A 13879-nucleotide genomic window follows, 5' to 3' on the forward strand; every position below is an offset into this window, starting at 1 on the left:
AAGAAAAACAAACTTTTTTTTCTATAAAAATCCAATTGGACATGTTGGAAAAATCTTTATATTCGATATAACGGACTAATCGAATGAAATTATCTAATCGAAAAAAAAGACAACATTGTACCATGTATGGGCACCATAAGTGTTACAATTATTGGCCAGTTGTAACAATTTCTATTGTCCCTCATACAGCATGGAGGTAGTTAAATTAGCCAATCAAAATTGGATGTGTGTACACACCCTAACTAATGACTTTATACAATATTTGAGTTTACACCATCACCTCTTGGAAAACGATCCTTGTGTAAAGCGATTCCCCCTTCCTCCCTTTACCTAGTAAAAAAAAAAAAAACTTTAATGAAAACAAGTAAGCTAGCATTTTAAAGTTCTGCTTTACAGTAAATTGCTTCTAAAGTGCATGTGATGCTATAGCACGAGATTATAGCTGTTAGTGGATATACCACTTGGGGTGTAGACCTGCTGACTGTAGTCAGAGTTCTTGCACCTGTACACGTTCCACTGTGATTGAAGCCATGACGCTAACAAGCGGCGTTAGATCTCCATCAATGATTACATTGTGTGCGGAGTCATTATCCGGGTGGCCTTTGTGCACCTGCGTATAACTTCAACCTCCAGCTTTTAAGCCTTTCACAAATTGCAAATACTACCTAATTTTGTGTTCCGCACAAGACGGCACCTACCCAAGCAAGGAAACAGAACTCTCTGTAAATGCAGAACTTCAGAAATGATAGTTAAATATCAGAACTGGCTCGCCAAGCTATTTGTGTATTTATTTTCGCTTTCTTTCTGTTCAGATGCTTTTTAGCGCACGCTGAGTCTAATCAGAAAATCTTAGATTCCTGAGTTGTTTTCCGATTGGACACAGCAGTCAACAGGAACCAAAAGCAAGATAACTGCACTGAACTCACAGCCATCTTCAGTTTTTCCTTCTTATTAAAATGTTTTTGCTCATCCTCGGCAGCTTCCTGCATTGAACTGTATACACGGTTCAGCTTAATTTGGTGTAATTTTAGCAAGACGTTATTATCTTACGAATTGCGGGTGAAAAAACCAAAACATTCAGGCTAATTAAATTAGGCAAAGCAGTGAACATGGATGATGTTCTGGCTACCGATCAGAAATCCTTTTTCAGTGACCCTGGCTTCCAAAAATTAACCACTTCAGCCTCCGGGTGTTTTCTCCTCGAAGGCGGAAACAGTTTTCCCCTGTCAGTGCTCCTCCCTTTCATTTGCCAATAACTTTATCACTACTGATCATACCTAAATGATCTATATCTTGTTTTCAGTAATTACTTTATTTCTATGCATTTTATAGGGAAATAGAAGAAAACAAAAAACTATGTCTCCAATTCCATCCCCTATAGTTTTAAAATAAGTGATACTGCTATAAATAAAACCCACTGATTTTATTTGTCCATTAGTCCCGTCTATCACATTTAAATTATGTCCCTAGTACAATGTATGGCAACAATTTATTATTTGGAAATAAAAATGTATGTTTTCTGTTTTGTGGGTTTTTTGTATCCACACAATAATTACAAGGTCTTGTTTGCTAACATAACAGTAATATACCCTCATGCCATACTTATTAAAAAAGCGTCCCTAAGGCAACTAATTATGTATTTTTTAAACTTTTTTTAACTTTTTTTTTACAGTGTTTGGTTGGTGTTGGTGTGTGTGTGTGTGTGTGTGCGTGTGGGGGGAGGTGGTTAAATGGGATTAACTTTATTATATTAATGTTTAGTTAAAATGTGCCCTGACTGTATATTTTCTTTTTTGCTACAAACATTATCCAGAAAGTGTTCCGTTTTTACCAATCGCCGCATTACGCATCCAGTTAGGCTTGAGTGGCTTCTATCTGGACTAAAGTCGTCCAAATAGAATGAAGTGGTTTAACAGCCTAAAACTGTATGCAATGATGGTTCTTATGTCATTCTACACTACTTTTTGGATCAGACTTACTGAGGCATCTAAGACACTCTTTCAGTGATATAATGAATGGTTCAGCAAAGCAGGGATGGATTCATTAAAAAATAACTAAAGAGGCACCACAGTGACATTCAGGATGCCCAGTTTTCTTTTAATTATCCTGATTAAGCCGAGAACTTCAGCCGAAGTTGCGCATGCGCAATACCTGGCACGATCATGTGCCCCTCACTGTAGGCATCGTGCACATGTGCGGTTCAGTCTTTCGAGAACTGCAAATGCACAGGATGCTTAAAGCGACCAATAACTTGTGTCATTGCGCCGTGTACTTGGATGGGCTACACATGTGTGACTTTAGCCGGAGTCGCAGGGCTAACGGAGCCGGCAGTGGGACCACGGAGGGGACCGAGAGAATTCCGTAAAGGGGGCTGGAGGAAGCCCCAGGTAAGACCAGATTTACTTTTGTTTACTGCTGTTCAGGATCCCTTTAACCTAGGCTATTTAGCTATGCACCCATCTGCCCCAGAACTCTCTGGAAGACCTACTGACTTTGAACACACAGTGAACAAACAGGCCACAGCAATGCACCTGCCAGCTGTAAAGATATCGGCATCTGTAAATGTAATTCAGGGTAAGGAAAGGTATTAGAATGGGCAAACATAGACTGAATAATATATAAATGATTATAGTAAAATATAAGCAATTTAAATCCTGAAGTAACAGTCTGTAAAGTTCATCCTTAATTAAAAAAGGGTCTGCTATATATAGGCTCAGTTCCATCACAATTTTAAATACATTTATATGCACATTAAATTAAATCATATTACAAGGTTAACACGTTTTGTTAAAAAATTACTTTTTTGCAAAATAAATAAGGAAATACTTTCTTTGCCAGTTAACAACTCCTCATTAAACATTGTCAGTGAAACACAAATATTTCTGGCATGTGGATTTCATGTGTGCAGCTTGAACTTACAGTACATCTCTGATGTGGTTCAGTGGTTTGGTTCCAAATGGAAAGAAGCCACACCCCCAGCCCCTCCCCCAAGCTAAGAAATGCCTATCAATCCCCCAATGGCCCACATTTATGAACCTCCCTTAGTGAGAGGTTTGGTTTATATATTTTTTTACCTCTTAGATGGCAGCCGCAGAGTGGCTCTCAGAGGTTTTTTAACGCAGGATGGCGCCCGCAGTGTAGCTCTCTTGTTCCTTCTGGATGCACAGGTGCATCGTCTTGCTCATCGCGAGAATAGCAGGGAACAAGCGCTCGTGCACGTTTCCTGCAGGGGGACAGAGGAGACACCCGCGAACAGCCTGCCAGCCACGATCGGAGCTGGTAGGCTATAAATACACAACAATAAGGTAAAAAACAAGTGTACAGCGCTGCGGTCTAGCTGTAGGGGTGCTGCTAAGGTTTTTGTGGCCTCCAAGCAGCAAGTGATTTGTGTCCTCTTCCATGTGTTCCTCATGGCCCCAAACCAGCGCAGAGTCTCACCACTCTCCTGCCAGCCGCTTAGCTCCAGTCATCTTGGTTACTTCTGGCCAGCGCCTCTGATGTCATGAGATTCGCCGGCTAGAAGTAACCATGGTGACAAGATGCCAAGCCGGCAGGAGAAGAGCAGTGAAATTTAGAGCTGTATCGGGGCACGCAAGTTACAGCAGAAATGGTTTGGGGATCATGGAGCTCAAGACAGCCATCAGGGCAGGCCCGTTTTTAGGGCCGAGCGGCCCGTGCCGCCACCCTGGGCGCTGTTTTGAGGGGGGCGCTGTAGAGGAGGGAGGAGCCGGAGCCGCGGGGAAGGCAGCCCAACCTCTCCTTCCCTCTCCCCGGGCCGCCCTCCGTGCTCCCCCCTCAGACGCAGAGTAATTATGCAGACGGAAGCGCTGTGCATAACTACTCACCTTCCTGCGTTCCACTCGCAGCTGATCTCCTCTCGTCATAGACACTGATACACATGCTGCTTCCTGTTTAGCCGGAAGCAGCGTGTGTATCAGGGTCTATGACACACGAGAGGAGATCAGCTGCGAGTGGAACGCAGGAAGGTGAGTAGTTATGCACAGCGCTTCCGGCTGCGTAATTACTCTGCGTCTGAGGGGGGAGCACGTAGGGCGGCCTGGGGAGAGGGAAGGAGAGGTCGGGCTGCCCTCCCCGTGGAGAATCAGAGAATCCATGCCGTTCGTATCGGCGGGTCGTTCGTAAGTTGGGCGCTCGTAAGCAGAGATGTAGCGAACTGTTCGCCCAGCGAACATCTCTGGAGCTCTTACTACTTCCGGGTCGCACTGACCCGGAGTAGTACGCCTGCGCTGCCCGGCTGAGCGCGTCCTAGATCGCGCTCCTGTTGCCGGGCACTACCTGCGCATGAGCGTGACGTCATTCATTACGTCACGCACATGCGCAGAAAGTGCCCGGCAACAGGAGCGCGATCTAGGACGCGCTCAGCCGGGCAGCGCAGGCGTACTACTCCGGGTCAGTGCGACCCAGAAGTAGTAAGAGCTCCAGGGATTTGGAGATGTTCGCTGGCGAACGGTTCGGGAACCGTTCGCCACATCTCTATTCGTAAGTCGGGGACTACCTGTACATGTTAAATAATAATAATAAAGATGCGTGCACAGGGAGCCATAGAAGTGCCCATCTTTATTAATGATGGTTTTTAAAGAGACTCTGTAACATCGAAAACCTCCCCTGGGGGGTACTCACCTCGGGTGGGGGAAGCCTCCGGATCCTAATGAGGCTTCCCACGCCGTCCTCTGTCCCACGGGGGTCTCGCTGCAGCCCTCCGAACAGGCGGCGTCAGACCCGACTGTAGATTCAATATTTACCTTTGCTGGCTCCAGCGGGGGCGCTGTGGCTGCTTTCGGCACGGAAATAGACGGAAATACCCGATCTCCGTCGGGTCCGCTCTACTGCGCAGGCGCCGGAAACTTGCGCCTGCGCAGTAGAGCAGACCCGACGGCGATCGGGTATTTCCGCCTACTTCGGAGCCGACAGCCGTCAGAGCGCCCGTGCAGGAGCCGGGAAGGTAAATATTGACGTCACCGCTGCACGGAGGGCTGCAGCGAGACCCCTGAGGGACAGAGGACGGCGTGGGAAGCCTTATTAGGATCCGGAGGCTTCCCCCACCCGAGGTGAGTACCCCCCAGGGGACGTTTTGTCGTTACAGTTCCTCTTTAAATTAGAATTTCCCTTTGAGCCTCATTGCATCTGCTGCCAATGGTTTCATTGCTAATGATCCGCAATATCAGCCGGGCAGTATAGTAAGTTACAAATCAGAGCATGCTTTTTCCACGGGCATCTTTTTGCACTGAGTGTGGTTAATGGCCATGTTTGCAGCTTCGGAAAGCATTATTTGCAGCCATTGAAGTAACGGCATTGATTGGCAGGAGGAAGACAAGGGAACGCCAGCTGCTCTTAAGCATTTTATATAAGTCTGATTGATGCTGATTAGAGATCAGCTATAAGCATGTTAAATGGTGCTCTGAAATGGCAAAACTGTAGAGCGGGACACATGATTCATTATTTGCTTCCCCCTGCCAGGAAGGCGGGAAGAATAGTACTGATTGTAATCATCAACTAAACACCTTCACTACTTAACAGAATGGTAAAATAAGAGGAACTCAAATGAATCTGTTTAATGGCCCCATATGTACAAGTGTGCTACTTATTTTTAGACATGTGAGTGACTATACTCACTTCATACTTAATTCCTTGAAGTTCTAAAGGTCAAGCATCAATCAGAGCAGCTTTTTAGAGAATTTGGGATTTTTTACTTTAAAGGACACCTGCAACTTAAAGAGAACCCGAGGTGGGGATCTTAGAACTAAATCTATACACAGAGGCGGGGTCTGGCTATAGTGCCCAGCCTCTGTTGCTATTTGAATCCCCCCTAAGTCCCCCCTGCGCTCCGTTCTAGCCCATATCTCACAGCCGTGCTGTTGGGCAATGTTTACCTAGCTAATGTCACTCATGCCGCTCCCCCCACCTCCTGCAGAGCGCCGGTCCCCGCCCGCATCCCTTCCCTCCAATCAGCGGCGAGGGAAGGGACTCGGGCGGGGACTGGCGCTCTGCAGGAGGCAGGGGAGCGGCGTGAGTGACACTAGGAAGGTAAATACAGCCCGCTGCGACACGCTGCGTGTCGCCAGCGCGGCTGTAATTTATGGGGGAGAGCGGATCGCAGGGGGGACTTAGGGGGGATTCAAATAGCAACAGAGGCTGGGCACTATAGCCAGACCCAGCCTCTGTGTATAGATTTTGTTCTAAGAGCCCCACCTCGGGTTCTCTTTAAAAAAAGTTAAATACTTACCTCAGTAGGGGTGGAGCCTCTGGCTGGTCCCGAGGCTTCCCTGATCTTCATACCCCCCTCCTGCGCCGCACTGGAAGCCATGGCCGGATTTCAGGCAAGGCCACAAAGGCCATGTCCTGGGGCGCCAGGGAGCAAGGGGCGGGCAGCAGGCTGGCAGTTATACTGCCAGATATGTGGACCACAGCAGCAAGCACCTGACCACGCTATTCCTAATGCTGAGACTGTCTGTGCACTCTGCTGCAAACATTCTAACAGACCCAGTGCATGGCCGCCCTGCTTCTTCCACAGAGTCAGCACATGATGGTGGCAGGCAGCTACACACAGCCGGGTCTGGAATGAAGGGGCAGCTTACAGCCTGTGACCTGAGCTGTCAACGTCACCGTCGGCCGCTCTTTGGTTCCAACTCCATCCTCCAAGGCTCCAACCTATCAAAGCTGTGGAGAGGCAGGAAAGTTTGTTGCATCACATCCTATGTGACTCAGCAGTACTGAGGCTGACAGATAAGTCAGAGGGCCGAGGCAGAGGCAAGAGAGGCTCCAGCCTCAGGGTGCAGTGTAGGAGGGGGCGCACAACTCATTCAACTATTATTCCCCTACTGTGTTTTAAGCAGAGATAAATAAGAAAAGGGAATAGATCTGCACGCCAGATAACTAGAGATTAAGGAGTTAGGGGGTTGGGGCCCTGGAGCGCCTATTAGTCTAATATCAGTGTGTGACGGTTGGGGTGGGAGGGAAGGGGGGGTGCACTTTGGTATCTCAGCCTTGGGAGCTGGAGGACCTTGTCCCGGCTTTGTTAGAGGCTTTCCAGGGTGAAGGTGCAGAGAGAGTGACTAGCCTGAAGAAGAATAGATAAAAACAGCATGCCCACTGCCTGATGAGACACTGACCAGGGTCTTCTAACTGCAGCAGATGAGAAAAGGAGAGAGACAAGGATGTATGCAAATTGTACTGTATGTGCTATGTCATTTAACTTTAATACATGGATTTCTGGGACCAGTAAAAGTCTGTGTATGTGGGGAGGGTTGGCAAGGGGGTGGCTGGTGCTGGTGGCCTTGGGTGGTAAAAACAAATCTAGCCTTGCTGGAACCCACTAAACAGTCTATGACTTGAGGCCCATTTTACACTTGCATTGCATTACCCTGTGTTACCGCAGGGTAAAGCAACGACGACAATGCAAAGCCATGGAGCCTAGCCCACTTACTCAGTCACGTTGCACCGGAAGTACCCGGTTCCGCCGATGAGCCGCTGCAAAGTCAACAGTGCATTATCGTCAGCCTTCTACGTCAATACAGTGGCGACAAAACTAATATAAGTCAACGGGGCAACCCAGGAAATGTAAACATTTTGGCGGTGGTGGTGAGGCATGCATGCGCGGAACGACGGGAAGAATATGACGTGGAAACCCGGGTATCCGAGTGGCATACTTCCTATCCATCAGAGATTACATCACTGGGCAAAGGCCGACAATGGGCATCCAGGGGGTCAGCGCTATGCTTAACCTTGTTGGCGCACTGTGCTAAGCTCTGTAAATACTTAAAGGGTGCATTTCTCTGTTTTTCTTCAGTCCTATGCAAGAGCTTAGGCCCACTTTAAACATAACCTGCAAGTGCCTGAGCAAGTGTGCTGCTGTAGTAGATCTGCTAAATGTCTCCTTCATTTCCAGGTTTCTGTCTACGCCACTTTCCAATCATCAGCGTATGTTAGTCTTTTGATCAATCAAACACAGTCAGCTCTCTGTAACCGCTACGCTTGTACTGGCTCAGTACTAACCAATCCACAATCATCAGCTTTGAGCAGTTCTTCCATATCAACACGACAGTATCAAGGGTTACTGTTTCATAGCTGCAATGCCGACTCTAACAAAAGCTTTATTTATCAAAGTGTCAGAAATAAGAATGGTCTCCGCTGTCCTACAGCACCAAATCCAATCCAACTGCATTCTTTTTAAAATTAAATGAGTGTTTGATTGCTTCATGGCAATACTAGGTTACAACATACGGTCCTTTTTTTCAGGCATTGGCATGTAGGCAAATAAGTATTTGTATCACTTACACCTTAAAGTACATCAGAAAAAAAAAATTAAAGTGAACCCGAAAGTGAAGAATAAACTGAGATAAATAATTGTATCTATTATCCTTCTCCTAAAAAATGACCTTTTTTTTTAGATATCCCATAGTTTTAGTTTATGTTTAAACATTTACAAAGTACATTTCATATTTTATTATCTCCATTCAGTGATAGTCTATTAAGTATCCTAGAGCTAAAATACATTAACTATTGACTTTTTTTATCCATGCCCTGTACTCAGAATCTCTTTTCTGCTAGGATTTTTTTTTATGGCTGTAATTTTTAATCAGTGAGGGTTACACTATAATCCATCATGGGCCTGATAACAGAGAAACTGTCATTTGCATACCTGAATGGTTTACTCTTTCAGGCAGAAAAAGAAAAAAAAACAAGGAACACAGCCTAATTATCTGTATGCTAGGCACTGTACATACACGTTTATCTCATTATGTCATATGTCACCTCGGGTAAGTATGGTGCTCCGTCTCTCACCTTCCTTCACTCCCAGTTTCTTGCTGCATCATTCCTTTTCCCACTGGTCTCCTCTTCTTTGTATTCAACTGTATGGCAGTCACAGAAAAAGTAGAAAAAAGGCTCTCTCTCCTCCAGGACAGTGCAAGGACCAGGGCAGCCAACCCAATTGCAGATAGGTTTAGAAAAATGCCCGCACAATGTCCACCAATCAAGCTCCTTTATTATGGACTTTCTTTTTCCTTTTTTCTAGAATATGTTTCTGAAAGCCAAAACAGAAGAAGATATCTTCACACACCTTGGCCTGGAGTATCTGGAGCCATGGGAGAGGAATGCCTAGAGAAGTCCATATCATTTTCTAGCTACGTCTTTATAAACAATATTTAGTATACTTCATTTTACATTTACTATGCAGTGCAATGTCCATTTTATGTTACATTTATGCAATCATTTCATTTTTTTCTCAATAAGACATTCTTTCAATAAACATGCTCTGAAACTATTTTTTGTTATATATTCCTTTCTAAATATACACTCCCATGATCCTAAAATGATCCTAAAATACAAGCAAGCCATAGATTTTACTTTCTGACAGTACATTACAAAGCAAACCTGAAGCGATGAAACCCACGTCAGGTTAGATACATGCCAAAGTAGAGGCAAGGTTCTGTATACCAAAGAGCCTTCTCGGTCATCCAAGGACGAACAAGAACTACAGGATGAATTGTTCAGTGTTTGGATTCGTTGGGCTCTAAAAGTTCTATGGGTTTTTTCTTTGATAATTAATGTGAAGGGTCAACCCTAGATCATTGCTGGCATTTAAATTATTATATGCGCTCAAAGTGTATCTCTCTACAACTTTTTGTAAGCCTAACCTGAATTCCATTTTGCTATTACTACATGTAGGTGTTTTAATTAGATCCTATAGTTGTCTGCAGAGATTGTCAATGAGAGGCAAATAATTTCAAATTCCATTCAAATATCATGTAAAATGTATTCAGAGTGAAACTGGATCAATCAAAATAGCTTCTCGTCAATTCTGATCCATCCAATTTCAAGCAGTATAGAATTGTACATTAAATTTGAATGCAAGTAGAAATTATTTGCATCTTTTTGACCAAAGCTCTCCACAACCCCTGTACATTTCCTCACTAGTTTCCAGATTCCAACCCAACCGCAATCTCAGATCTGCACATGACCTTCTTTTGTCCTCCTCTACAATCACATCCTCACATTCACGTATACAAGATTTCTCACGTGCCTAACCCCTCCTCTGGAAGCCCTTCCTCAACACATCCATCACTCTCCAACCTTTGATATCTTAAAATGCTCTCTAGAGTCCCTGGGGCATCCTCCCTTTTCCCACATGCATGTAGAGTAGTACAGCGAGTAGTATAATATTTACCTGCTCCTGTCCTGCAGGTCTTCTCTATGATTCTCAGCTGCACACTCTCTGCTGCCATGCGCTGGCTCCTAATCACATGACTGTTGCAAGTCACATGATCCGGAGCCACAAGAGGGCAGCATAGAGTGTGCGGCTACGATGCATGGAGGATACCTGCATGCTGCGGTAATATTCCATTACTTCCTGCTCATCTCTGCATGGAGAGCGGGGGTGGCAGGGGATAGTTTGTGTGTGTGGGGTTGTAATGCTTGGGGGGCATACTTTCTGAGTCAGCATGTGTGCTTAAGACTATGTAGCTGGGTAATGGAAGAAGCTACACGGGTGGTCACAGGAGTATTGAACTAGGGAGCAAGATTGCCCAGAGCAACTGCAGCTCTGAGCTTCCGATACCGCCTATCATGCTAGATGCTATGTGATACAATACACAACAGACGTAGTCAGTAACAGTCTAGGGTAATACACGTTAGATCAGATGGCAGTGGTATAGTGGACTAGACAGAATCAGAGTTGGTAACAGGCTAAGGTCATACATGTTAGATCAGTTGGCTGCAGTACAAAGGACTAGGCGAGAAAATGGTCAGTGAAGCTAAGGTTGTATCTAAGTCAGTCTGGCAGTCGCATTGAAATACATTAATTGAGTAATGAAAGTCACATTAATATACAATGGCTGCTTAGTGCGACGCCACACTAAGCCACAGGCTGAGTAAGAAGAAAAACAACAGACAGACAGATGGAATGCTTTGCCAATCTAGTCGCTGCCCCAAAGACAGCAAACATTCACACTGACATAGACAAGACAAACAGGTAGGAGCGTAACTAATGGCAACCGCTGTGATAGTTACGTCCTCAGGAACAGACTGGCAGGAATACTACCAATCACCAACGTGGTGATGGCAGAATCCAAGCTATCAGGATCAGAAGGACTTCATTGTATCCCCGCGGATACAGCAAACGTCCAAGCAAGAAACAAGGTTAAACAATGCAATATACAATTCATTTGAATCACCCAGCAACAACTCAGGGAGCTGTACGCTATGTCGGGCGGAGTCTGAAATGGGAGGCAGACTTTTATGTCGACATCAGCCAATGGATGCAGGCATGTAAATTCCCACACAGCTGAATTGTAATTACGCAATCCTGAGACAGCTTGTTTACAAGCTGCTAGCTGAAGGACTCTCATAACAAATACATGCAATATTATGCAACAACAGGCATGTAGGAAATCCAGGGCTATCTGGCTGCAGTTCAACTAGAGCAAGCAATAGGAGGAGTCATGACAGCATCCTGAGCTGCTCTGAACTGCAGAGTGATTGCAAATGACAATGAGACTTCTTGCGAATGCGCAATCGAATGCAAGCAGATAAGTCAGAGCTGCCCGGTTGCAGTTTGACTGCAACCGACAGAAATGCTACAGGAGAGATCCTGACAGGGGTGGCCCCATACATTCTAGTTATGCCCGTCCGCAAAAAGTTTCTCTGTATGAATGTATTTCTGTACATCTACTATTTAACTTGCAAATGTGGTAGGGAGAGCAGACATGCACAAAATCTTGCAATTTGTGCGCATGAAAGGCGGAGAACATGGATTGATTCATCTGGCAGATCTGGGTACACAATCCCTGGCAGATATCCTTTCGAAAGCAGATTTGCCCATTCCGCAACAAATGCTAGCCCAGATGAACCAATCGGCTTATCCTTCCCTCCAGGCTATGATTATTGGGCGTTTGTCTGCGGCACCGCTGACTTCCTGTGGAGTAACATGCTTGACAGACACTGCAGCCGGCTTCCCTTCTGTCTGAAATAATAACTATAGCCAATAATAAAACATTAATAACGTTTCAGCTCTGCGGCAAACGATATGGAAGTGGGACATATCTCATCTGCTGTCAGGATATTGCTGTCCACATAACTATCTGGGAATGGATGACATTGTTTTATGCTATGCCTGACAACGTATGTGTTTTTTTGCTGATGTTTTCTTTTGACATAAATGTCATTCTTTGAGTAATTAATACAGCAATTTCAGGTCATCATTTTCTACTGCATTATTTTGTCACTGTAACTTCTTCATGAACAAACCGTATAAAATGAAAGTGTGATGTTATTCGTGTACAATCAGGGCAAAGAAGCACTCAGGAGTTCAAAAACAACAGTAAAAACAATAAATAAGGACATTCTCATGGGGACATTCTCATGGGTAAAAGATAATTTTATTTTTGCACAGGCAATGCATTGCACGGGTCTAAGCCCGCTTCCTCAAGCCAATAAGAGAGAATATGTAGAGCCAGTATGCATGAAGCACTCCATGCACATCTATTGTGGACGGGGTTAAAAATCGGACCATGATTGAAGCGACCGCCACCAGTTCCAGTCTAAGACAACCCGAGTGGAGACGGGTTCATTATCTCCACCTGCTTCCTGTGGTCGGTTGCCCCCAGCAACCCACCTTTGTGAGTAGCCCTTTTACCATTACTGTATATACTCTCATATAAGCCAATCTCCATATAAGCCGACCCCCAAACTTTCACCTTAACCACTTAAGGACCAGGCAAATTTCTAATGATCGGTGCTGCATGGGCTCTACAGCCCGCAGCACCGATCAGGATTACACCAAGGCGATCAGACTCCCCCCCCCCCCCCCCTTTTTCTTCACTAGGGGAATGTCCTGCTGGGGGGGGTCTGATTGCCACCGGCCATTAGTGAGTACCGGGGGGGCTCCTCAAAGCCCCCCTCCGCAGCGTTTTCCGCCCTCTCCCCGCTTACCTCCCTCCCCTCCTTTCCCTAGGTGGCGCAGGACAGATATCCGTCCTGCGCATTGTAGGATAGGCTTCAGCCTATCATATGCCGGCGATCCCCGGCCAATCAGAGGCCGGGGATTGCTGATCTGCCTTACGGCGCTGCTGCGCAGCAGCGCCGTATGATGTAAACAGCGGGGATTTCTTTCCCGCGTGTTTACATTACGTGTGCGAGCCCCGATGTTGGAGGGATCGGTCCGGCAGGACAGATGTGCGTGCAAGCGTGTCCCGAGCGGTGGAGGGGATGCGTCTCCACGGCAACTAGGAGATCCGGCCCATCGGGAGGAAGTGTAGCACTGACAGCCAATTACAGCGCGAAGAGGATGCCTGGCATCAGGCAGTGTCCGGCAGGCTGACAGAGCAGGGGAGAGCAGTGCGAGTGGGTCAGAGGAGGAAACCACCATAGGAGAATACAGGGGAAGACCCGAGCAGCAGCATTTAATAGGTGAGAGAAAAGCGGCAAGGTCTCACTGCTGCTCCACCCCAATGGGGTTGCGGGGTTGCTCGGAAGGATGGCGGCCCACAGCCCGCTCATCTGCATGCACCTCTCAGTATTGATGGCTCGCATACAAGTCAAGGCCCCCACTTTTGAGCCACCTTTTTGGGGTCAAAAATTCTGCTTGTATGCAAGTGCATATATACGGTATATTGTTTTCAGTGTTACTGACATACTACACCATTTGGGCTCCCGATTTTTTGTATTGTCTTTTCTTTCCAGGGTGTCCCGACGGGTCCAGTCAAAAACGCGCATATGAAAAATGGCGCATGGGGATGCCGCTGTTTTTTATTTTTTTTTGCCACTTATCGTTATTTAACAATAAGCTATAAACGTTATTAAACATTATTTAACGTCTAGCTATAAAACGTTATCAGCCAGGTGACAGAGGCTACAAATATAA

At 45.9% G+C, this 13879-nt stretch overlaps 1 protein-coding gene across 3 annotated transcripts in view; it reads left to right on the plus strand.

The window, feature by feature from the left end:
* Positions 1-9283, plus strand: part of DNTT (DNA nucleotidylexotransferase) — a 614660-nt gene extending 605377 nt beyond the window's left edge. For all 3 annotated transcript variants that reach the window (XM_068258688.1, XM_068258686.1, XM_068258687.1), the window contains exon 11: positions 9035-9283. In XM_068258688.1, coding sequence (XP_068114789.1) covers positions 9035-9121 — 87 coding nt within the window. In that variant the 3' untranslated portion in view covers positions 9122-9283. The remainder of the gene's footprint in view (positions 1-9034) is intronic.
* The last annotated feature ends 4596 nt before the right edge of the window (positions 9284-13879 follow it).

Source organism: Hyperolius riggenbachi, chromosome 10, assembly GCF_040937935.1.
Source record: "Hyperolius riggenbachi isolate aHypRig1 chromosome 10, aHypRig1.pri, whole genome shotgun sequence".
NCBI lineage: Eukaryota > Metazoa > Chordata > Amphibia > Anura > Hyperoliidae > Hyperolius > Hyperolius riggenbachi.